The sequence below is a fragment of the Procambarus clarkii genome, chromosome 14 (assembly GCF_040958095.1).
Source record: "Procambarus clarkii isolate CNS0578487 chromosome 14, FALCON_Pclarkii_2.0, whole genome shotgun sequence".
Lineage (NCBI taxonomy): Eukaryota > Metazoa > Arthropoda > Malacostraca > Decapoda > Cambaridae > Procambarus > Procambarus clarkii.
In genome coordinates, this window is record NC_091163.1 from 44,102,073 (window position 1) to 44,128,853 (window position 26,781).

A 26,781-nucleotide genomic window follows, 5' to 3' on the forward strand; every position below is an offset into this window, starting at 1 on the left:
CCAGACACCACTAGAGGAGTTTGAGATAACAGTGGGGAGGTGAGGAAGCATCTGCTAGATTTGGACGTGACAAAGGCTATAGGCCCGGATGGAATCTCACCATGGATCCTTAAGGAAGGAGCAGAGGCTCTGTGCCTACCACTCTCCATAGTGTACAACAAGTCACTGGTAACAGGCGAACTGCCAAAAATTTGGAAGACGGCCAATGTAGTCCCAATATACAAGAAGGGTGATAGGCAGGAGGCACTGAACTACAGGCCAGTGTCCCTAACTTGCATTCCATGCAAGATGATGGAAAAGATTGTGCGAAAAAAGCTAGTGGAACATCTGGAGCAAAAGAACTTTTGTAACACAACATCAACATGGGTTCAGAGATGGCAAATCATGCCTAACAGGATTAATTGAGTTCTATGACCAGGCAACAAAAGTCAGGCAAGAGAGAGAGGGCTGGGCAGACTGCATATTTCTGGACTGCCAGAAAGCTTTTGACGCAGTACCACATAAGAGACTAGTGCACAAACTGGAGATGCAGGCAGGAGTGAAAGGGAAGGTACTCCACTGGATAAGAGAGTACCTAAGCAACAGGACACACCGAGTCACCGTGAGAGGTGAGGTCTCGGAGTGGCGGGGAGTCACCAGTGGAGTCCCACAGGGATCAGTTCTTGGACCTATACTATTTCTGATATACATAAATGATCTTCCAGAAGGAATTGACTCGTTCCTCTCGATGTTTGCTGATGACGCGAAAATTATGAGGAGGATCAGGACAGAGGAGGATAGTATGAGGATACAAGATGACCTAGACAAACTGAAGGAATGGTCCGACAAATGGCTACTAAAGTTCAACCCAAGAACATGTAAGGTAATGAAACTAGGAGGAGGAACTAGGAGACCAGTCACTGGATACCGAATGGGAGATGAAGTCCTTCACGAAACGGACAGAGAGAAAGATCTGGGAATTGATATCACGCCAAACCTGTCTCCTGAAGCCAACATCAAAAGAATAACATCAGCAGCCTATGCGAGGCTGGCTAATATCAGAACTGCTTTCAGAAACTGGTGTAAGGAATCCTTCAGAACCTTGTATGCCACATATGTAAGGCCAATCCTGGAGTATGCAGCCCCAGCATGGAGTCCGTACCTAGTCAAGCACAAAACGAAGCTGGAAAAAGTTCAGAGGTATGCCACTAGGTTAGTCCCAGAACTAAGAGGCATGAGTTATGAGGACAGACTACGTGAACTGCACCTCACGTCGCTGGAAGACAGAAGAGCTAGGGGAGACATGACCACCACATACAAAATCTCAAAAGAATTGATAGGGTGGACAAGGATGGATTATTTAACACAGGTGGCACACGCACAAAGGGACACAAGTGGAAGCCGAGTACCCAAATGAGCCACAGAGACATTAGAAAGAACTTTTTCAGTGTCAAAGTAGTTAGTAAATGGAATGCATTAGGAAGTGATGTAGTGGAGGCTGACTCCATGCACAGTTTCAAATGTAGATATGATAGAGCCCAGTAGGCTCAGGAATCTGTACACCAGTTGATTGACGGTTGAGAGGCGGGACCAAAGAGCCAGAGCTCAACCCCCGCAAACACAACTAGGTGAGTACACCTACCACAACCAGCACATTAACAACCACCACAACACTCCTACTACAACCAGCACATTAACAACCACAACAAACCTACCACAACCAGCACATTAACAACCACCACAACACACCTACCACAACCAGCACATTAACAACCACCTCAACACACCTACCACAAACAGCACATTAACAACCACCACAACACACCTACCACAACCAGCACATTAACAACCACCACAACACTCCTACCACAACCAGCACATTAACAACCACAACAAACCTACCACAACCAGCACATTAACAACCACCACAACACACCTACCACAAACAGCACATTAACAACCACCACAACACACCTACTACAACCAGCACATTAACAACCACCACAACACACCTACCACAACCAGCACATTAACAACCACCACAACACTCCTACTACAACCAGCACATTAACAACCACCACAACACTCCTACCACAACCAGCACATTAACAACCACCACAACACTCCTACCACAACCAGCACATTAACAACCACCTCAACACACCTACCACAACCAGCACATTAACAACCACAACAAACCTACCACAACCAGCACATTAACAACCACCACAACACACCTACCACAAACAGCACATTAACAACCACCACAACACTCCTACCACAACCAGCACATTAACAACCACCACAACACTCCTACCACAACCAGCACATTAACAACCACCTCAACACACCTACCACAACCAGCACATTAACAACCACAACAAACCTACCACAACCAGCACATTAACAACCACCACAACACACCTATCACAACCAGCACATTAACAACCACCACAACACACCTACCACAACCAGCACATTAACAACCACCACAACACACCTACCACAACCACCACATTAACAACCACCACAACACACCTACTACAACCAGCACATTAACAACCACAACAAACCTACCACAACCACCACATTAACAACCACCACAACGCACCTACCACAACCTGCACATTAACAACCACCATCACACACCTACCACAACCAGCACATTAACAACCACCACAACACACATACAGCAACCAGCACATTAACAACCACCACAACCAGCACATTAACAACCACCACAATGCACCTACCACAACCAGCACATTAACAACCACCACAACACCTACCACAACCACCACAACACCTACCACAACCAGCACATTAACAACCACCTCAACACCTACCACAACCAGCACATTAACAACCACCTCAACACACCTACCACAACCTGCACATTAACAACCACCATCACACACCTACTACAACCAGCACATTAACAACCACCACAACACACCTACCATAACCAGCACATTAACAACCACCACAACACAACTACCACAACCAGCACATTAACAACCACCACAACCAGCCCCCTCTACTGGCAGGGGGTTGGTGCTGGACCTGTAGCTCCAGCCTCCCTCTACTGGCAGGGGGTTGGTGCTGGACCTGTAGCTCCAGCCTCCCTCTACTGGCAGGGGGTTGGTGTTGGACCTGTAGCTCCAGCCCCCCTCTACTGGCAGGGGGTTGGTGCTGGACCTGTAGCTCCAGCTCCCCTCTACTGGCAGGGGGTTGGTGCTGGACCTGTAGCTCCAGCCCCCCTCTACTGGCAGGGGGATTGGTGCTGGTCCTGTAGCTCCAGCCCCCCTCTACTGGCAGGGGGTTGGTGCTGGACCTGTAGCTCCAGCCCCCCTCTACTGGCAGGGGGTTGGTGCTGGACCTGTAGCTCCAGCCCCCCTCTACTGGCAGGGGGATTGGTGCTGGTCCTGTAGCTCCAGCCCCCCTCTACTGGCAGGGGGTTGGTGCTGGACCTGTAGCTCCAGCCCCCCTCTACTGGCAGGGGGTTGGTGCTGGACCTGTAGCTCCAACCCCCCTCTACTGGCAGGGGGTTGGTGCTGGACCTGTAGCTCCAGCCCCCCTCTACTGGCAGGGGGTTGGTGCTGGACCTGTAGCTAGAGCCCCCCTCTACTGGCAGGGGGTTGGTGCTGGTCCTGTAGCTCCAGCCCCCCTCTACTGGCAGGGGGTTGGTGCTGGACCTGTAGCTCCAGCCCCCCTCTACTGGCAGGGGGTTGGTGTTGGACCTGTAGCTCCAGCCCCCCTCTACTGGCAGGGGGTTGGTGCTGGACCTGTAGCTCCAGCCCCCCTCTACTGGCAGGGGGTTGGTGCTGGACCTGTAGCTCCAGCCCCCCTCTACTGGCAGGGGTTGTGCTGCACCTGTAGCTCCAGCCCCCCTCTACTGGCAGGGGGTTGGTGTTGGACCTGTAGCTCCAGCCCCCCTCTACTGGCAGGGGGATGGTGCTGGACCTGTAGCTCCAGCCCCCCCTCTACTGGCAGGGGGTTGGTGTTGGACCTGTAGCTCCAGCCTCCCTCTACTGGCAGGGGGTTGGTGCTGGTCCTGTAGCTCCAGCCCCCCTCTACTGGCAGGGGGTTGGTGTTGGACCTGTAGCTCCAGCCCCCCTCTACTGGCAGGGGGTTGGTGTTGGACCTGTAGCTCCAGCCCCCCTCTACTGGCAGGGGGTTGATGTTGGACCTGTAGCTCCAGCCCCCCTCTACTGGCAGGGGGTTGGTGCTGGACCTGTAGCTCCAGCCCCCCTCTACTGGCAGGGGGTTGGTGTTGGACCTGTAGCTCCAGCCCCCCTCTACTGGCAGGGGGTTGGTGCTGGACCTGTAGCTCCAGCCCCCCTCTACTGGCAGGGGGTTGGTGTTGGACCTGTAGCTCCAGCCCCCCTCTACTGGCAGGGGGTTGGTGCTGGACCTGTAGCTCCAGCCCCCCTCTACTGGCAGGGGTTGTGCTGCACCTGTAGCTCCAGCCCCCCTCTACTGGCAGGGGGTTGGTGTTGGACCTGTAGCTCCAGCCCCCCTCTACTGGCAGGGGGATGGTGCTGGACCTGTAGCTCCAGCCCCCCCTCTACTGGCAGGGGGTTGGTGTTGGACCTGTAGCTCCAGCCTCCCTCTACTGGCAGGGGGTTGGTGCTGGTCCTGTAGCTCCAGCCCCCCTCTACTGGCAGGGGGTTGGTGTTGGACCTGTAGCTCCAGTCCCCCTCTACTGGCAGGGGGTTGGTGTTGGACCTGTAGCTCCAGCCCCCCTCTACTGGCAGGGGGTTGATGTTGGACCTGTAGCTCCAGCCCCCCTCTACTGGCAGGGGGTTGGTGCTGGACCTGTAGCTCCAGCCCCCCTCTACTGGCAGGGGGTTGGTGTTGGACCTGTAGCTCCAGCCCCCCTCTACTGGCAGGGGGTTGGTGCTGGACCTGTAGCTCCAGCCCCCCTCTACTGGCAGGGGGTTGGTGTTGGACCTGTAGCTCCAGCCCCCCTCTACTGGCAGGGGGTTGGTGCTGGACCTGTAGCTCCAGCCCCCCTCTACTGGCAGGGGGTTGGTGTTGGACCTGTAGCTCCAGCCCCCCTCTACTGGCAGGGGGTTGGTGCTGGACCTGTAGCTCCAGCCCCCCTCTACTGGCAGGGGGTTGGTGCTGGACCTGTAGCTCCAGCCCCCCTCTACTGGCAGGGGGTTGGTGCTGGACCTGTAGCTCCAGCCCCCCTCTACTGGCAGGGGTTGTGCTGCACCTGTAGCTCCAGCCCCCCTCTACTGGCAGGGGGTTGGTGTTGGACCTGTAGCTCCAGCCCCCCTCTACTGGCAGGGGGATGGTGCTGGACCTGTAGCTCCAGCCCCCCCTCTACTGGCAGGGGGTTGGTGTTGGACCTGTAGCTCCAGCCTCCCTCTACTGGCAGGGGGTTGGTGCTGGTCCTGTAGCTCCAGCCCCCCTCTACTGGCAGGGGGTTGGTGTTGGACCTGTAGCTCCAGCCCCCCTCTACTGGCAGGGGGTTGGTGTTGGACCTGTAGCTCCAGCCCCCCCTCTACTGGCAGGGGGTTGATGTTGGACCTGTAGCTCCAGCCCCCCTCTACTGGCAGGGGGTTGGTGCTGGACCTGTAGCTCCAGCCCCCCTCTACTGGCAGGGGGTTGGTGTTGGACCTGTAGCTCCAGCCCCCCTCTACTGGCAGGGGGTTGGTGCTGGACCTGTAGCTCCAGCCCCCCTCTACTGGCAGGGGGTTGGTGTTGGACCTGTAGCTCCAGCCCCCCTCTACTGGCAGGGGGTTGGTGCTGGACCTGTAGCTCCAGCCCCCCTCTACTGGCAGGGGGTTGGTGTTGGACCTGTAGCTCCAGCCCCCCTCTACTGGCAGGGGGTTGGTGCTGGACCTGTAGCTCCAGCCCCCCTCTACTGGCAGGGGTTGTGCTGCACCTGTAGCTCCAGCCCCCCTCTACTGGCAGGGGGTTGGTGTTGGACCTGTAGCTCCAGCCCCCCTCTACTGGCAGGGGGATGGTGCTGGACCTGTAGCTCCAGCCCCCCCTCTACTGGCAGGGGGTTGGTGTTGGACCTGTAGCTCCAGCCTCCCTCTACTAGCAGGGGGTTGGTGCTGGTCCTGTAGCTCCAGCCCCCCTCTACTGGCAGGGGGTTGGTGTTGGACCTGTAGCTCCAGCCCCCCTCTACTGGCAGGGGGTTGGTGTTGGACCTGTAGCTCCAGCCCCCCTCTACTGGCAGGGGGTTGATGTTGGACCTGTAGCTCCAGCCCCCCTCTACTGGCAGGGGGTTGGTGCTGGACCTGTAGCTCCAGCCCCCCTCTACTGGCAGGGGGTTGGTGTTGGACCTGTAGCTCCAGCCCCCCTCTACTGGCAGGGGGTTGGTGCTGGACCTGTAGCTCCAGCCCCCCTCTACTGGCAGGGGGTTGGTGTTGGACCTGTAGCTCCAGCCCCCCTCTACTGGCAGGGGGTTGGTGCTGGACCTGTAGCTCCAGCCCCCCTCTACTGGCAGGGGGTTGGTGTTGGAACTGTAGCAGAAATGGTTCACATGTTTCCATTCATCTGATGCCTCTGTTCACCTACCAGTAAATATTTATCCAGGAGTTAGGCTGGATTGCGGATTGCATGTTGAGGAAAGTCAGTAGTTGACTCAATAAACCTAAGAACAGTCTTGCTGTCTTCAAAATAGAACTCAATATATTTTGATATGACCAATGAGAGAAAATAAAAAACTTACTGTTATTTCCTTCTGGGGGATTTCTCCAGTGATTTCCTTAACTTTATTCATGATGCTGGAGTCCGAGTCTCCCAGGTGTACGGGGTCAGCTGTGGCACCTGTCTCTGTGGTCGTCATCTCCAGGGCCTCCCTGATGGTCTCCTGCACCTGTCATTACCAACACAAACATTAATGGTGGAGGCTGAGTCTCCCAGGTGTACGGGGTCAGCTGTGGCACCTGTCTCTGTGGTCGTCATCTCCAGGGCCTCCCTGATGGTCTCCTGCACCTGTCATTACCAACACAAACATTAATGGTGGAGTCTGAGTCTCCCAGGTGTACGGGGTCAGCTGTGGCACCTGTCTCCGTGGTCGTCACCTCCAGGGCCTCCCTGATGGTCTCCTGCACCTGTCATTACCAACACAAACATTAATGGTGGAGGCTGAGTCTCCCAGGTGTACGGGGTCAGCTGTGGCACCTGTCTCTGTGGTCGTCACCTCCAGGGCCTCCCTGATGGTCTCCTGCACCTGTCATTACCAACACAAACATTAATGGTGGAGGCTGAGTCTCCCAGGTGTACGGGGTCAGCTGTGGCACCTGTCTCTGTGGTCGTCATCTCCAGGGCCTCCCTGATGGTCTCCTGCACCTGTCATTACCAACACAAACATTAATGGTGGAGTCTGAGTCTCCCAGGTGTACGGGGTCAGCTGTGGCACCTGTCTCTGTGGTCGTCACCTCCAGGGCCTCCCTGATGGTCTCCTGCACCTGTCATTACCAACACAAACATTAATGGTGGAGTCTGAGTCTCCCAGGTGTACGGGGTCAGCTGTGGCACCTGTCTCTGTGGTCGTCATCTCCAGAGCCTCCCTGATGGTCTCCTGCACCTGTCATTACCAACACAAACATTAATGGTGGAGTCTGAGTCTCCCAGGTGTACGGGGTCAGCTGTGGCACCTGTCTCTGTGGTCGTCATCTCCAGGGCCTCCCTGATGGTCTCCTGCACCTGTCATTACCAACACAAACATTAATGGTGGAGGCTGAGTCTCCCAGGTGTACGGGGTCAGCTGTGGCACCTGTCTCTGTGGTCGTCATCTCCAGGGCCTCCCTGATGGTCTCCTGCACCTGTCATTACCAACACAAACATTAATGGTGGAGGCTGAGTCTCCCAGGTGTACGGGGTCAGCTGTGGCACCTGTCTCTGTGGTCGTCACCTCCAGGGCCTCCCTCATGGTCTCCTGCACCTGTCATTACCAACACAAACATTAATGGTGGAGGCTGAGTCTCCCAGGTGTACGGGGTCAGCTGTGGCACCTGTCTCTGTGGTCGTCATCTCCAGGGCCTCCCTGATGGTCTCCTGCACCTGTCATTACCAACACAAACATTAATGGTGGAGGCTGAGTCTCCCAGGTGTACGGGGTCAGCTGTGGCACCTGTCTCTGTGGTCGTCATCTCCAGGGCCTCCCTGATGGTCTCCTGCACCTGTCATTACCAACACAAACATTAATGGTGGAGGCTGAGTCTCCCAGGTGTACGGGGTCAGCTGTGGCACCTGTCTCTGTGGTCGTCATCTCCAGGGCCTCCCTGATGGTCTCCTGCACCTGTCATTACCAACACAAACATTAATGGTGGAGTCTGAGTCTCCCAGGTGTACGGGGTCAGCTGTGGCACCTGTCTCTGTGGTCGTCACCTCCAGGGCCTCCCTGATGGTCTCCTGCACCTGTCATTACCAACACAAACATTAATGGTGGAGTCTGAGTCTCCCAGGTGTACGGGGTCAGCTGTGGCACCTGTCTCTGTGGTCGTCATCTCCAGAGCCTCCCTGATGGTCTCCTGCACCTGTCATTACCAACACAAACATTAATGGTGGAGTCTGAGTCTCCCAGGTGTACGGGGTCAGCTGTGGCACCTGTCTCTGTGGTCGTCATCTCCAGGGCCTCCCTGATGGTCTCCTGCACCTGTCATTACCAACACAAACATTAATGGTGGAGGCTGAGTCTCCCAGGTGTACGGGGTCAGCTGTGGCACCTGTCTCTGTGGTCGTCATCTCCAGGGCCTCCCTGATGGTCTCCTGCACCTGTCATTACCAACACAAACATTAATGGTGGAGGCTGAGTCTCCCAGGTGTACGGGGTCAGCTGTGGCACCTGTCTCTGTGGTCGTCACCTCCAGGGCCTCCCTCATGGTCTCCTGCACCTGTCATTACCAACACAAACATTAATGGTGGAGGCTGAGTCTCCCAGGTGTACGGGGTCAGCTGTGGCACCTGTCTCTGTGGTCGTCATCTCCAGGGCCTCCCTGATGGTCTCCTGCACCTGTCATTACCAACACAAACATTAATGGTGGAGGCTGAGTCTCCCAGGTGTACGGGGTCAGCTGTGGCACCTGTCTCTGTGGTCGTCATCTCCAGGGCCTCCCTGATGGTCTCCTGCACCTGTCATTACCAACACAAACATTAATGGTGGAGGCTGAGTCTCCCAGGTGTACGGGGTCAGCTGTGGCACCTGTCTCTGTGGTCGTCATCTCCAGGGCCTCCCTGATGGTCTCCTGCACCTGTCATTACCAACACAAACATTAATGGTGGAGGCTGGACTATAATGAAGTATCTGGCTCTGAGTTAAGTAACTGGACTATAATGAAGCATCTGGCTCTGAGTAAAGTAACTGGACTATAATGAAGCATCTGGCTCTGAGTAAAGTAACTGGACTATAATGAAACATCAGGCTCTGCGTAAAGTAACTGGACTATAATGAAGCATCAGGCTCTGAGTTAAGTAACTGGACTATAATGAAGCATCTGGCTCTGAGTAAAGTAACTGGACTATAATGAAGCATCTGGCTCTGAGTAAAGTAACTGGACTATAATGAAGCATCAGGCTCTGAGTAAAGTAACTGGACTATAATGAAGCATCAGGCTCTGAGTAAAGTAACTGGACTATAATGAAGCATCTGGCTCTGAGGAAAGTAACTGGACTATAATGAAGCATCTGGCTCTGAGTTCAGAGATAATAGACATGCTGACATACACAAATGGGTCAACATGTGAAGGACTCAAGTCTAACATGCTGCCTTGAGACTTGGGTTATAATATTAGTTATGAGTCAAGTCATTAGTTCTAACTGATGAAGCATTGTCTATATTCTGGACCCAAAGTCTTTATTTAGTTGTAGTAAACACTGACCTGAGGGTGTGTGTGTGTACTCGCCTAATTGTGCTTGCGGGGGTTGAGCTTTGGTTCCTTGGTCCCGCCTCTCAACTGTCAATCAACAGGTGTACAAGTTCCTGAGCCTATTGGGTTCTATCATATCTACACTTGCAACTGTGTATGGAGTCAGCCTCCACCACATCACTTCCTAATGCATTCCATATGACTCTGACACTAAAAAAGTTCTTTCTAATATCTCTGTGACTCATTTGGGCACTCAGTTTCCACCTGTATCCCCTAGTGTGTGTGCCCCTTGTGTTAAATAGCCTGTCTTTATCTACCCTATCAATTCCCTTGAGAATCTTTAATGTGGTGATCATGTCCCTCCTAACCCTTCTGTCTTCCAGCGAAGTGAGGTTTAATTCCCGTAGCCTCTCCTCGTAGCTCATACCTCTCAGCTCGGGCACTAGTCTGGTGGCAAACCTTTGAACCTTTTACAGTTTGGTCTTATCCTTGACTAGATATGGACTCCATGCTGGGGCTGCATACTCCAGGATTGGCCTGACATATGTGGTATACAAAGTTCTGAATGATTCTTTACACAAGTTTCTGAATGCTGTTCTTATGTTGGCAAGCCTGGCATATGTGTAATTACCTAAGAGTAGTTACAGAATGAAAGCTACGCTCGTGGTGTCCCGTCTTCCCAGCACTCTTTGTCATATAACGTTTTGAAACTACTGACGGTCTTGGCCTCCACCACCTTCTCACCTAACTTGTTCCAACCTTCTACCACTCTATTTGCGAAAGTGAATTTTCTTATATTTCTTCGGCATCTGTGTTTAGCTAGTTTAAATCTATGACCTCTTGTTCTTAAAGTTCCAAGTCTCAGTAAATCTTCCCTATCGATATTATCAATTTCTGTTACTATTTTGTATGTAGTGATCATATCACCTCTTTTTCTTGTCTTTTAGTTTTGGCATATTTAATGCCTCTAACCTCTCCTCGTAGCTCTTGCCCTTCAGTTCTGGGAGCCACTTAGTAGCATGTCTTTGCACCTTTTCCAGTTTGTTGATGTGCTTCTTAAGATATGGGCACCACACAACCGCTGCATATTCTAGCTTTGGCCAAACAAAAGTCATGAACAATTTCTTTAGTATATCGCCATCCATGTATTTAAAAGCAATTATGAAGTTAGAAAACGTGGCATAGGCTCCTTGCACAATATTCTTTATGTGGTCCTCAGGTGATAGTTTTCTATCTAGAACCACCCCTAGATCTCTATCAGAATTCTTTAATGATTTCTCACATAATATATAGGTTGTGTGGGGTTATCTTGAGATGATTTCGGGGTTTTTAGTGTCCCCGCGGCCCGGTCCTCGACGAGGCCTCCACCCCCAGGAAGCAGCCCGTGACAGCTGACTAACACCAAGATACCTATTTTACTGCTAGGTAACAGGGGCATAGGGTGAAAGAAACTCTGCCCATTGTTTCTCGCCAGCACCTGGGATCGAACCCAGGACCACAGGATCACAAGTCCCGCGTGCTGTCCGCTCGGCCGACCGGCTCAAATGTTCTCCTATTCCACATTCCATAACATGGCATTTATTAACATTAAATTCCATTTGCCAAGTGGTGCTCCATATACTTATTTTGTCCAGGTCTTCTTGAAGGGCATGACAATCATCAAAGTTTCTTATCCTTCCTATTATCTTAGCATCATCAGCAAACATGTTCATATAATTCTGTATACCAACTGGTAGATCATTTATGTAGACAATAAACATCACTGGTGCAAGAACTGAACCCTGTGGTACTCCACTTGTGACATTTCTCCAGTCTGATACATTGCCTCTGATTACTGCCCTCATTTTTCTATCAGTCAGAAAATTTTTCATCCATTTTAGAAGCTTACCTGTAACCCCTCCAATATTTTCCAGTTTCCATAAGAACCTCTTATGTGGAACTCTGTCGAAAGCCTTTTTTAGGTCCAGATAGATGCAGTCAACCAAACCATCTCTTTCCTGTAATATCTCTGTGGCTCGATCATAGAAACTGAGTAAATTCAATACACAGGATCTTCCAGATCGAAAACCATACTGTCTGTCTGATATTATATCATTTCTCTCCAGGTGTTCTACCCATTTAGTTTTGATTAGTTTTTCCAATACTTTCACTGTAACACTTGTCAATGATACAGGTCTATAATTGAGGGGGTCTTCCCTGCTGCCACTTTTGTAGATTGGAACTATGTTAGCCTGTTTCCACACGTCTGCTACGATTCCTGTACACAGGGATGCCTGAAAGATCAGGTGAAGTGGAATGCTGAGCTCAGATGCACATTCTCTCAGAACCCATGGTGAAACTCCATCTGGGCCAGCTGCTTTGTTCTTACTGAGCTCCTTTAGCATATTTTCCACTTCATCTCTAGACACCTCTATCCGCTCTATGTTGTTCTCTGGAATTCTTATTGTGTCTGGTTCTCTGAAGATTTTATTTTGTACAAACACCCTTTGGAACTTTTCATTTAATGTTTCACACATTTCCTTTTCATTTTCTGTGAATCTGTTTCCCATTTTCAACCTCTGGATATTATCCTTTACCTGCAATTTGTTGTTTATGGATTTGTAGAATAGGCCCGGTTCTGTTTTACATTTATCCGCTATCCCTTCTTCAAAATTTCTTTCTGCCTCTCTCCTTACTGCCGTATAGTTGTTTCTCGCATCTTTGTATCGCTGGTATGTTTGGGGGTTTGGCCTCTTCCTATACTGATTCCATTTTTGTGTCTTTTGGTCTCAAACCTCTCACAATTTCTGTCGAACCAATCCTGTTTTCTGGCCCTGCATCTCTGTTTTGGTATGAATGTTTGTGTGCCTTCCTCGTATATTTTGCAAAATTTGGCAAACATTTCATATACTTCCCTGCCTAGCAACAATTCTGTCCAATTACACTCATTAAAAAAAATTCGAAGTTCCCCATAGTGTCCTCTCCTTAAATCGAGCTTATCAACGGTTTCAATGTCCCCATTTTCTTCTAGATGATATCTTAAAGCATAATCAATGTCTAACAGGACGTGATCACTCTTTCCCAAGGGAGGAAGGTACTGGATGTCAAATATCTCTTCTTCTTTCCTGGTGAATACTAGATCCAGTACTGACGCTACATCTCCTTCCCTCCCTCGTGTGTGTGTGCGTGTGCGTGTAATTACCTAAGTGTAATTACCTAAGTGTAGTTACAGGATGAGAGCTACGCTCGTGGTGTCCCGTCTTCCCAGCACTCTTTGTCATATAACGCTTTGAAACTACTGACGGTCTTGGCCTCCACCACCTTCTCACTTAACTTGTTCCAACCGTCTACCACTCTATTTGCGAAGGTGAATTTTCTTATATTTCTTCGGCATCTGTGTTTAGCTAGTTTAAATCTATGACCTCTTGTTCTTGAAATTCCAGGTCTCAGGAAGTCTTCCCTGTCGATTTTATCAATTCCTGTTACTATTTTGTATGTAGTGATCATATCACCTCTTTTTCTTCTGTCTTCTAGTTTTGGCATATTTAATGCTTCTAACCTCTCCTCGTAGCTCTTGCCCTTCAGTTCTGGGAGCCACTTAGTAGCATGTCTTTGCACCTTTTCCAGTTTGTTGATGTGCTTCTTAAGATATGGGCACCACACAACAGCTGCATATTCAAGCTTTGGCCTAACAAAAGTCATGAACAATTTCTTTAGTATATCGCCATCCATGTATTTAAATGCAATTCTGAAGTTAGAAAGCATAGCATAGGCTCCTTGCACAATATTCTTTATGTGGTCCTCAGGTGATAGTTTTCTATCTAGAACCACTCCTAGATCTCTTTCTTTATCAGAATTCTTTAAAGATTTCTCACATAATATATAGGTTGTGTGGGGTCTATGTTCTCCTATTCCACATTCCATAACATGACATTTATTAACATTAAATTCCATTTGCCAAGTGGTGCTCCATATACTTATTTTGTCCAGGTCTTTTTGAAGGGCATGACAGTCATCTAAATTTCTTATCCTTCCTATTATCTTAGCATCATCAGCAAACATGTTCATATAATTCTGTATACCAACTGGTAGATCATTTATGTACACAATAAACATCACTGGTGCAAGAACTGAACCCTGTGGTACTCCACTTGTGACATTTCTCCATTCTGATACATTGCCTCTGATTACTGCCCTCATTTTTCTATCAGTCAGAAAATTTTTCATCCATGATAGAAGCTTACCTGTCACCCCTCCAATATTTTCCAGTTTCCAGAACAACCTCTTATGTGGAACTCTGTCGAAAGCCTTTTTTAGGTCCAGATAGATGCAGTCAACCCAACCATCTCTTTCCTGTAATATCTCTGTGGCTCGATCATAGAAACTGAGTAAATTCGATACACAGGATCTTCCAGATCGAAAACCATACTGTCTGTCTGATATTATACCATTTTTCTCTAGGTGTTCTACCCATTTAGTTTTGATTAGTTTTTCCAATACTTTCACTATTACACTTGTCAATGATACAGGTCTATAATTGAGGGGGTCTTCCCTGCTGCCACTTTTGTAGATTGGAACTATGTTAGCCTGTTTCCACCCGTCTGCTACGATTCCTGTACACAGGGATGCCTGAAAGATCAGGTGAAGTGGAATGCTGAGCTCAGATGCACATTCTCTCAGAACCCATGGTGAAACGCCATCTGGGCCAGCTGCTTTGTTCTTACCGAGCTCCTTGAGCATTTTTTCCACTTCGTCTCTAGACACCTCTATGTGTTCTATGTTGTTCTCTGGAATTCTTATTGTATCTGGTTCCCTAAAGATTTCATTTTGTACAAACACACTTTGGAACTTTTCGTTTAGTGTTTCACACATTTCCTTTTCATCTTCCGTGAATCTATTTCCCATTTTCAACCTCTGAATATTATCCTTTACCTGCAATTTGTTGTTTATGAATTTATAGAATAGACCTGGTTCTGTTTTACATTTGTCCGCAATCCCTTTTTCAAAATTTCTTTCTGCCTCTTTCCTCACTGCCGTGTAGTTGTTTCTCGCATCTTTGTATCGCTGGTATGTTTGGGGGTTCGGCCTCTTCCTGTATTGATTCCATTTTTGTGTCTTTCGGTCTCTAGCCCTCTCGCAATTTCTATTGAACCAATCCTGTTTCCTAGTTCTGCATCTCTGTTTTGGTATAAATTTTTTTGTGCCTTTATCATATATTTCACAAAACTTGCCATACATCTCATTCACTTCCTTGCCTAGCATCAAGTCTGTCCAATTATACTCACTAAAAAAATTTCTAAGGTCACCATAATGTCCTCTCCTGAAGTCTGGTTTTTCAACTGCTTCAACCTCCTTATTTTCTTCCAGCTTATAACGCATTGCATACTTTATTCCCAAAAAGACATGGTCACTTTTACCCAAGGGAGGAAGGTACTGAATGTCAAATATCTCCTCCTCCTTCCTGGTAAATATCAAATCTAGCATGTGTGTGTGTAATTACCTAAGTGTAATTACCTAAGTGTAGTTACAGGATGAGAGCTACGCTCGTGGTGTCCCGTCTTCCCAGCACTCTTTGTCATATAACGCTTTGAAACTACTGACGGTCTTGGCCTCCACCACCTTCTCACTTAACTTGTTCCAACCGTCTACCACTCTATTTGCGAAGGTGAATTTTCTTATATTTCTTCGGCATCTGTGTTTAGCTAGTTTAAATCTATGACCTCTTGTTCTTGAAATTCCAGGTCTCAGGAAGTCTTCCCTGTCGATTTTATCAATTCCTGTTACTATTTTGTATGTAGTGATCATATCACCTCTTTTTCTTCTGTCTTCTAGTTTTGGCATATTTAATGCTTCTAACCTCTCCTCGTAGCTCTTGCCCTTCAGTTCTGGGAGCCACTTAGTAGCATGTCTTTGCACCTTTTCCAGTTTGTTGATGTGCTTCTTAAGATATGGGCACCACACAACAGCTGCATATTCTAGCTTTGGCCTAACAAAAGTCATGAACAATTTCTTTAGAATATCGCCATCCATGTATTTAAATGCAATTCTGAAGTTAGAAAGCATAGCATAGGCTCCTTGCACAATATTCTTTATGTGGTCCTCAGGTGATAGTTTTCTATCTAGAACCACTCCTAGATCTCTTTCTTTATCAGAATTCTTTAAAGATTTCTCACATAATATATAGGTTGTGTGGGGTCTATGTTCTCCTATTCCACATTCCATAACATGACATTTATTAACATTAAATTCCATTTGCCAAGTGGTGCTCCATATACTTATTTTGTCCAGGTCTTCTTGAAGGGCATGACAGTCATCTAAATTCCTTATCCTTCCTATTATCTTAGCATCATCAGCAAACATGTTCATATAATTCTGTATACCAACTGGTAGATCATTTATGTACACAATAAACATCACTGGTGCAAGAACTGAACCCTGTGGTACTCCACTTGTGACATTTCTCCATTCCGATACATTGCCTCTGATTACTGCCCTCATTTTTCTATCAGTCAGAAAATTTTTCATCCATGATAGAAGCTTACCTGTCACCCCTCCAATATTTTCCAGTTTCCAGAACAACCTCTTATGTGGAACTCTGTTGAAAGCCCTTTTTAGGTCCAGATAGATGCAGTCAACCCAACCATCTCTTTCCTGTAATATCTCTGTGGCTCGATCATAGAAACTGAGTAAATTCGATACACAGGATCTTCCAGATCGAAAACCATACTGTCTGTCTGATATTATATCATTTCTCTCTAGGTGTTCTACCCATTTAGTGTGTGTGTGTGTGTGTGCGTGTGTGCGTGTGTGTGTGCGTGTGTGTAATTACCTAAGTGTAATTACCTAAGTGTAGTTACAGGATGAGAGCTACGCTTGTGGTGTCCCGTCTTCCCAGCACTCTTTGTCATATAACGCTTTGAAACTACTGACGGTCTTGGCCTCCACCACCTTCTCACTTAACTTGTTCCAACCGTCTACCACTATTTGCGAAGGTGAATTTTCTTATATTTCTTCGGCATCTGTGTTTAGCTAGTTTAAATCTATGACCTCTTGTTCTTGAAATTCCAGGTCTCAGGAAGTCTTCCCTGTCGATTTTATCAATTCCTGTAACTATTTTGTATGTAGTGATCATATCACCTCTTTTTCTTCTGTCTTCTAGTTTTGGCATATTTAATGCTTCTAACCTCTCCTCGTAGCTCTTGCCCTTCAGTTCTGGGAGCCACTTAGTAGCATGTCTTTGCACCTTTTCCAGTTTGTTGATGTGCTTCTTAAGATATGGGCACCACACAACAGCTGCATATTCTAGCTTTGGCCTAACAAAAGTCATGAACAATTTCTTTAGTATATCGCCATCCATGTATTTAAATGCAATTCTGAAGTTAGAAAGCTCCATAGGCTCCTTGCACAATATTCTTTATGTGGTCCTCAGGTGATAGTTTTCTATCTAGAACCACTCCTAGATCTCTTTCTTTATCAGAATTCTTTAAAGATTTCTCACATAATATATAGGTTGTGTGGGGTCTATGTTCTCCTATTCCACATTCCATAACATGACATTTATTAACATTAAATTCCATTTGCCAAGTGGTGCTCCATACACTTATTTTGTCCAGGTCTTCTTGAAGGGCATGACAGTCATCTAAATTTCTTATCCTTCCTATTATCTTAGCATCATCAGCAAACATGTTCATATAATTCTGTATACCAACTGGTAGATCATTTATGTACACAATAAACATCACTGGTGCAAGAACTGAGCCCTGTGGTACTCCACTTGTGACATTTCTCCATTCTGATACATTGCCTCTGATTACTGCCCTCATTTTTCTATCAGTCAGAAAATTTTTCATCCATGATAGAAGCTTACCTGTCACCCCTCCAACATTTTCCAGTTTCCAGAACAACCTCTTATGTGGAACTCTGTGTGTGTGCGTGTGTGTGTGTGTGCGTGTGTGCGTGTGCGTGTGCGTGTGCGTGTGCGTGTGCGTGTGTGTGTGTGTGTGTGTGTGTGTGTGTGTGTGTGTGTGTGTGTGAAAAAAGACAGCTTTGAATGTAATGAAATGCCATTTTCTGGGTGAGTCCCGGAGGCTCCCCAGACCTATCCAGGCTGATATGAATATCCCTAACTTTGGCATCAGTCAATGTGGGTGGAGTTCTAGGCCTACTGAAGACCACGAGCCAAAACCTGGCCCCCCTCAAAGAGGCACAAGGAGTAATGGCCTGTAGAAATACACATGTGATTTTGGAGAATTCTATATCTGCCATCGACTGGGACAGGCACCCAGAAAGGTAAGCGCCCCAAAACAAACCCCTATTCTGGTTAAAACAACGAAAATAAACAAACAAGTGGACAGAACTTCCCAAATGATAACGAGCAAATGAGCATGACGTCACACGAGCCGTGCCGCATGTCTGCGCAGTTCCCCCCTCCTCAGGAGGGAAAAGCGGAAGTCCCAGACCCTCCGCGCCGGTGATCCACACCCCAGTTTTGAGGCTAGATATCAACATACGCAAAAACCTCCGACCAGAGGGAGGGAGGGTTGGCGGGGAGCCTCTGGGACTCGCTCAGAAATTAGCTTTTCATTACATTCAACACTGGTTTTCAGGGGGTAGCCCCTACGGCTCCCCAGAGCTACTTCACCAAAGACGAAAAAAGAAAAGGGACTTACCTAGGAGGCGGTCGGTGCTCACATCTCAACTCAAAGTCGAGACAGGCTGTAGCCGCCGACCCAAAGTGACACAGGCCCGACAAGGCCCAGGAATGTTAATGAGGTAGCATGCAGCCAGGACCCTGTTCAACCACCAAAAACCCCGTACCCGAATGTCAGCCTAGGACATGTTCCCAGAGACGGCAATAAGAGCAGCAAACTTACGAACGTCATGAGCACAGGGATAAACCGCAGGCTGGCTAGACTTAATAACAGTGCAGACGACCTGAGAGACCCATACCCGCGAACAGGGAAGAAGGGAAACTGGATCAACCCAAAGCGCGTCCCTGGACACAAAACATGATGCACCCCCGGCCTGACCAACCAAGCATCAACAACCCAAGGACTCCTCCAGAAACCTGCAGTCTCATTGTTCACCAGAAAAGAAGGAGACAGCTGCAAACGAACAAACCTATCACCACGACCAAAAGAGCAGAAACCCCTGCGCCGTAGGAGAGCATGAAGCTCTCCAACCCGACCCCCAGAGGCCAATGCCAACAGGAAAAGAGCCTTAGAAAAACAATCCTGAACTGAAGGGGCCCACAAAAAACCGAGGAGAAGAGAGATAGGAGAGCACTCTGTCCAAAGACCAGGACCGCTCAGGCTGCACATGAGCAGGCCGGATGTGAAACAACGCGCGAGACAGCTTGCGGAACTGTACAGAAGTTACATCTATACCGAAAGCAAGCTGCAGCGGCTCCGCCAACGACGCATGATACGAGGCGACAGTATTCGGCATAAGAGGACGGTCCTGGAACAACCACGAGAGAAAGAACAACACCACCCAAACTGAAAGGAAAGTACAGAGACAAAGAGTCAAAAAGAACCGGAAGGATCGCCAGGAAACTTCATACTGCCGCCGAGATGAAGCCCGCAGGTGGGAAACCATCAAAGAAGCCACTTGATCACCATACAGATGGTGATAAACCAGAGTCAAAAACACCAAATGCGAAGACTTGAGGAGAAGAGTGAACCAGTCTCGTAACGGACCAGGCCGATCTATTGAAAGAGGCGGAGCCACGGAAAACTTCCGGGTTCGGACACCGGGCAAGCAGCGCCTGAAACTACGGCTGGGCCAGCCACCACAGGGCCAAGAAGACTACTCGCCCCTGTTAAGTCTCTAAGCAAGCCAGAACCTGGAGCAACAGCTGAACCGGGACAAAGAGGTACAGGAACCACCACCTCGACCAGTCCTGGTGGAAGGTGCCGAACCCGATGGCCTCATGGTTGGGGAAGGGCGCCACATATTCCGGAAGATGCCTCGACCACACCGACGCGATGAGGTTCACCTGAACGGGCACCGGAACTTCTGGCAAAGCCAACTGAATGAGTCAGCATCGACTGTCCATTCCGTGGACAGGGGAACAAACCGGGATAGGCCGTTCACCAGGACATTGGACACCCCCCCCCCAGAAGTGAACCCCCAGGAGAGCCAAACTCAGAGAACTCAGCAGACGAGTCACCCGAAGCGACCAGCCCCAAAGAGCCATGGACTGCATCGAACCCCCTCAATTCAGGCAATGAACCACTAGGGAGCAGTCAGAAGGGAGCCGGATCATTGATCCGCGGGCGACCCGAACCCTCCGAAGCGCGAGCCACACCGCAGCGAACACCCGCACCGTGCTGTGGGCCTGACGGAAGGACGGACCACACTGCCCCTGGCTGGCCTGGTGAGCACTGGTCACAAAGCCCCAGCCGAGAAATGACGCTTCCATGAACACATCGAGCGATGGCTTGGATAGGCGCCAAGGCAATGAACCCGGAAAAAAACCCGAAGAGGAAGCTGACAATGCAGCAGCTGACGTAAGGCCCCCCCCGGGGGTCGAACCCAGCGATCGCATGAGAGGCGAAAGGAACGTCCCCAAAGGAACCAGAACAGCCGACAAAGCCAAACCCGACCGGTGAGTAGACCATCATCGCAAAGTTCAGACTCCCACACAAACCCTCGAGCAACCTCAGAGTGACCCGGGAACCCCCCAGAAACAAACACACACGGGACTGCAGCCGAAGGAGAGAGACTAGAGGGAGAGACAAGGAAGTGGTCTGAGAATCCCATACAAGACCCAGCCAGGTCCGAACCTGGGAGGGAACCATATGGGACTTCTGCCAGTTCACCAGGAACCCTAACCCAGCTAGCTGGAAAAGCACTAAACCCCTGGCGAGCAGACACACGGACCAACTGGGAGCCTAAACCAGCCAGTCGTCAAGGTAGGCCAACACCTGAACACCTAACAGACGCATATAGGTCACCACGACTCGGGTAAAGAGTGTGAGCATGTGAGACCCCAGGTTCAACCCAAACGGGAGACAAGGAAAGCAGTAACTCCGATGCCCCACAACAAAACCAAGCAAGTCCCTGAACCCAGGATGAATCGGGACATGCCAATACGCGTCCTTGAGGTCCAAGGACACCATTGAAGCACCCGGCTCCACCAGCAGCCGGACCTGGGGCAGAGTGGTCATCCAAAAGGAGGGGCAGGAAACCCAGGGGTTCAGACATGACAAGTCCAGAATGAACCGCAGGTCCACACAGTCCCATTTCGGAACCAGAAACGGCAGGAAACCCACCTGAGAGACGTCGTCATTTCGACCACGCCCAAGCTCACTCACTCCAAGATGACCTTACAAAGCGCAGGAGAAGAGGCCTGCCCTGCCAGCCCCTAATCCCCCCCCCCAAGGAGGAGGAGCCACCCAACGGCACCGCAGGCCGCGAGAAAAAATGCAAAATGGCCGATGACCCTTATGAGAATCCGACCTGCGCACAGAGCGATCACCACAAAAAGATCACCAGGCTGCACCTGGCTGCACCAGGTGCAGCCGGGACCGAAGGTGGCACTGCTCCAAAACTGGCACCTGTGGCCTACCCGACGAGCAGAACCACGAGCCCTGGCACGACCCCTCTGGGAAGAACCCACCTGGGAACCCCGGAGAACCAAAAAGTCAGACATTGGGCAGCAGCTGGAAGAAGCTGCCCACATATATTGCTCGACCGCATCGGCCGCAAACATCAAAAGACAAAAGGGCAAAGACAGTCTAAGAGCCAAGGCCCAAGCGGATTCCAAGGAGGAAGCGAAAACCACCTGTCGACACGAGAGACGTGCAGCAAAAAACCACGACAGTGCATCCCACAGGATCGTCGCAAACAGCTTCAAAAGTGCAGACAACGCATGACCAGCCGAGACCAAAGCACCAGACCCAAGGAACGGCCCTAAGCGCCTCCACCACATCCTCAAGCCAATCTGAAGACAGCTCCAGGAGGGAAAAGAAACGCAGGACCGAAGCCAACAGGCCACGTGTGCACAAGTCCTCAGCCACAAGCACAGCTAACAGGCCACGTGTGCGCAAGTCCTCAGCCACAAGCGCAGCCAACAGGCCACGTGTGCACAAGTCCTCAGCCACAAGCGCAGCCAACAGGCCACGTGTGCACAAGTCCTCAGCCACAAGTGCAGCCAACAGGCCACGTGTGCGCAAGTCCTCAGCCACAAGTGCAGCCAACGGGCCACGTGTGTGCAAGTCCTCAGCCACAAGTGCAGCCAACAGGCCACGTGTGTGCAAGTCCTCAGCCACAAGTGCAGCCAACAGGCCACGTGTGCGCAAGTCCTCAGCCACAAGCGCAGCCAACAGGCCACGTGTGATCAAGTCCTCAGCCACAAGCGCAGCCGACAGGGAAGGAACCTGCACGTGAAGCTGAACCGTGCCAACATCCAGCAGAAGGGCTGGAGCAAAAAGGCACTCATTTAGGTGCTCAAAGTGTACCCCCCCCCCCCCCCCCCAGGTAAACCTGGACCACAGTCAACGCCTCGCGCCACTGAAGTGTGTGGGTACGACAGAAGGCTTCCCAAGCATCCAGCGAGAACAAAGGGCAGTCCATAAGCCAGGATGAACCCTAAACCTCATAACAAACCCAGTACAGAGACGAAGCCCCAAACCTGAAAGAAGATAGATCCATTATGGAGGCATACTCCGGGTCGTGCAGGAGGTAAGCCGCAATGGCCGCCCGCACCTCAGCAGGTGAGACGCGAGAAGCTGAAAACCTCTGGAAGGACAGAACTGAAGGACCTGCAAGGACACGGAACTGAACCCGGGGAGGTGCCGAACCCAAATCCAACTCGTACGCAGAGGGGGGAAAGGAAAACCCCACTCCTTGTAACAGTAAGCCTCGCTCGGAGAGTCTTCCAACCCTCCAAGGGTCCAACGGGGCCCTGTCCTTCCCCCCCCCCCAACGGGTTGGGGGGGGGGGAAGGAACTGAATGAACCACAGCAGGGAAAGAACAAGGGGGCGCGGACTGAACCAAGGCCGAAGTGACCAACACCCCAAAGTCTGGGTCCCTATAAGCAAAACGGGGCAGCCTCAGGGCATCTGGGGAAGCAACCAACCGAACACGTTGCAACAACCTAAACCTATCCTGCAATGTGCGAGCCGCCTGCACCCCGAACAATGTCATCTGTAGATTGGGTGAATTGAGTCACAAACAAGTAACAAATCTCGAAGGACTCCGAGTCGAATGTGTCACCGACCCAACAGGCAGCATGACGGAGGCAAAAACAATAAGCGTCGCCCTGAGACAAGGGGACAAAGCAACCCTCAAACTCGCACATAGCGAGAGGAGACTCAGAGGTCACATCCATCAGACCCGAGTGCCCCGTGGAGTTTCCCAGGGCCACTAGACTGGGTCTGCTAAGGGTAATCCCAGGCAGTGTACTGCTAACCAGTGCCTAAGCGACCAAACAACACTGCTCAAGCTGAACCCCCGGGACGTGTCCACTCACGAGGGCAAAGCAGGGGGTACCACCAAACAAAAGCAACCCTAGTAAAACGGGAAAGTAATACCGAGGCAGACCCCCCCCCCCCCCCCCACCAATAAAAAAAAAAATCCTCGCAAGATGGCAACGTACCCAAAGGGAACAGAGCCAGCTGTTGTTATAGGTGAAAACTAGCTGCGCAGTACCCCGCACCCCTACAAGTGCAAATTCTACCACTTACCCCAAGGTAAACAAGGGCGGGAACCCCCCCCCCCCCCCCACAAACACTCGGGGCGATCAGTCGCTGAGCAGCAAAAGACCAACAGAGGTAGTCCCAAGGTGACTTGTGGATGACAACCCAAGCTCCAAGGGCGGTACTTACAGGGCACTTAGGGAAGGGAACCCTAAGCGCATGCAGCACAAGTACCTTGGAATAATACTCCCAGCTCCCACGCCACCGTAAGAGCAGCACTGAACCAAAGCATAGCACAACACAACACAAGAGTCAGGACCTGGAGCCACACGACTGCGATGCATCACACCAGCCGAAGAACTGTGGTGTGGATCATTGGCACGAGGGTCTGGGGCTTCCCCTTCCCCCTCCCGGGGAGTGGGGGGGGGAGCTGTGCAGACATGAGGTGCAGCTTGTGTGCCGTCATGCTCATTTGCCAGTTTTCATTTGGGGAGTTCTGTCCACTCGTTTGTCTATTTTTGCCATTTTAACCAGAACAGGGGTTTGTTTTGGGGTGCTTACCTTTCTGGGTGCCTGTCCCGGTTGATGGCAGATATAGAACGCTCCAAAACCACATGTGCATTTCTATAGGCCATTGCTCTTCGTGCCTCTCTGAGGGGGCCAGGTTCTGGCTCGTGGTCACCGGTAGGCCTAGAACTCCACCCACATCGACTGATGCCAAAGTTAAGGATATTCATGTCAGCCTGGATAGCTCCGGGTGGCCGTAGGGGCGCTCCAAGAAAAAAATTAGTTAGTAGTTAGTAACAGTTGAGAGGCGGGCCGAAAGATCAGAGCTCAACCCCCGCAAGCAAAGCTAGGTGAATACAGTGTAGTGTACACTGAGTGCTGACCACAGTGTAGTGTACACTGAGTGCTGACCACAGTGTAGTGTACACTGAGTGCTGACCACAGTGTAGTGTACACTGAGTGCTGACCACAGTGTAGCGTACACTGAGTGCTGACCACAGTGTAGCGTACACTGAGTGCTGACCACAGTGTAGTGAACACTGAGTGCTGACCACAGTGTAGTGTAAACTGAGTGCTGACCACAGTGTAGTGAACACTGAGTGCTGACCACAGTGTAGTGTACACTGAGTGCTGACCACAGTGTAGTGAACACTGAGTGCTGACCACAGTGTAGTGTACACTGAGTGCTGACCACAGTGTAGTGAACACTGAGTGTTGACCACAGTGTAGTGAACACTGAGTGCTGACCACAGTGTAGTGTACACTGAGTGCTGACCACAGTGTAGTGAACACTGAGTGCTGACCACAGTGTAGTGAACACTGAGTGCTGACCACAGTGTAGTGAACATGGAGTGCTGACCACAGTGTAGAGAAACACCAAGATGACAGTTGACTTTATTAATAAAAATGTTTCAGGGTTTAAAACAAAAAGTTTCCTATATATATAAAGTTTACTCTCATCTTGATGTGTCTCCATATCATCCTATATATATAAAGTTTACTCTCATCTTGATGTGTCTCCATATCATCCTATATATATAAAGTTTACTCTCATCTTGATGTGTCTCCATATCATCCTATATATATAAAGTTTACTCTCATCTTGATGTGTCTCCATATCATCCTATATATATAAAGTTTACTCTCATCTTGATGTGTCTCCATATCATCCTATATATATAAAGTTTACTCTCATCTTGATGTGTCTCCATATCATCCTATATATATAAAGTTTACTCATCTTGATGTGTCTCCATATAATCCTATATATATAAAGTTTACTCTCATCTTGATGTGTCTCCATATCATCCTATATATATAAAGTTTACTCTCATCTTGATGTGTCTCCATATCATCCTATATATATAAAGTTTACTCATCTTGATGTGTCTCCATATCATCCTATATATATAAAGTTTACTCTCATCTTGATGTGTGTCCATATCATCCTATATATATAAAGTTTACTCTCATCTTGATGTGTCTCCATATCATCCTATACATATAAAGTTTACTCTCATCTTGATGTGTCTCCATATCATCCTATATATATAAAGTTTACTCATCTTGATGTGTCTCCATATCATCCTATACATATAAAGTTTACTCTCATCTTGATGTGTCTCCATATCATCCTATATATATAAAGTTTACTCTCATCTTGATGTGTCTCCATATCAAAAGTGTTTATATAGAGGCAATACTACACTCAGTTGGGTGAGAACAATGTGACCTTCAGCAGCATACCTTCACTGAGGTGTGGACAGTGTTGACATCTGGGAAGAGTTCCTGGCACTTCTGGACCCAATCTTCTACCTCCATGCTGCACTCATCAGCTGTGTCTATGGTTGTGCCAACCTCCTGTGCTGTGTTGACTGTGTCGAGGCTCCCCAACATGGCCTGCAGCTGAGTCTTCCCTTCCTCTCCTTGTGTTGTCATATCCACCACACTGGTATCCTCCAGTTCCAAGAGCTTCATTGCTGACTTGTTCTGCTCTACCAGAGCATAGAGTCTGTCCTGGAGCTGGAGGTGTTGAGTCTTCCAGTCCCCCAGCTGCCCCCGGTACTCACCCAGCTGGGACAGTACCTCTTCACAGCTGGTAATGAGGCTGCTGATGCTGCTCTTCTGCTCCTCCACCATGGAACGTAACTTCTTACTGATGCCTCTGGTGGGAGCTTTATTGGGTTTTGTGGGTACCGTTGTCACTGGCACCACCTCCATACCTTTTAGTTTTCTGATAAGGGCCTCCATACCATAATTGATTAGGAACTGAGTAGCAGCTGTGGCAGTGTGCTGGGCTCGGCAGCTGGGGCAGTTCAGCTGACCATTCTTGATAGCATTGTCAATACACTGGGAGCAGAATGTGTGGCCACAAGGCAGAGTACGAGGCCGTAGCAGTGTGTCATCATAATTGTTAAAACACACTGAGCATTCCTCTGGGTTGTTATCCTGTGGATAAAGAATATTTGGTTAAGTTACATGTATTTACAACGAAAAAAATTATTTTCTGTGTGAGTCCCTCCGGTTCTCTGGAGCTATCGGATTGATATGCGCATATTAGTCCGGGGTCATCAGTCATCTGGAGTTCAGCCTACCGAGGACCACAAGCCAGAACCTGGCCGCCTCAAAAAGGCAAAGGGAGCAAGGCTTATGGAAACCCCATGTATTTGGGGACATTCCATATCTGCCATCAACTGGGGTTAGCACCCAGAAAGGTAGACATAACAAAACAGACTCCACATGGTAAGAAAAATTGCAACCAAAGACCGAATAGAGAGGCAGATTCCACCCCTCCCCCCATCTAAAGAAACAAGCAAACATCATACACACCGCCACACCA

At 49.5% G+C, this 26,781-nt stretch overlaps 1 protein-coding gene across 3 annotated transcripts in view; it reads right to left on the bottom strand.

Moving 5' to 3' along the window:
• Window positions 1-26,781, bottom strand: part of LOC123748118 (uncharacterized) — a 136,620-nt gene that overhangs the window by 43,576 nt on the left and 66,263 nt on the right. For all 3 annotated transcript variants that reach the window (XM_069324571.1, XM_069324569.1, XM_069324570.1), the window contains 2 exons: window positions 25,689-26,390; window positions 6,671-6,817 (listed from right to left, as the gene is read on the bottom strand). In XM_069324571.1, the coding sequence (XP_069180672.1) occupies window positions 6,671-6,817; window positions 25,689-26,192 (651 nt within the window). In that variant the 5' untranslated portion in view covers window positions 26,193-26,390. The remainder of the gene's footprint in view (window positions 1-6,670; window positions 6,818-25,688; window positions 26,391-26,781) is intronic.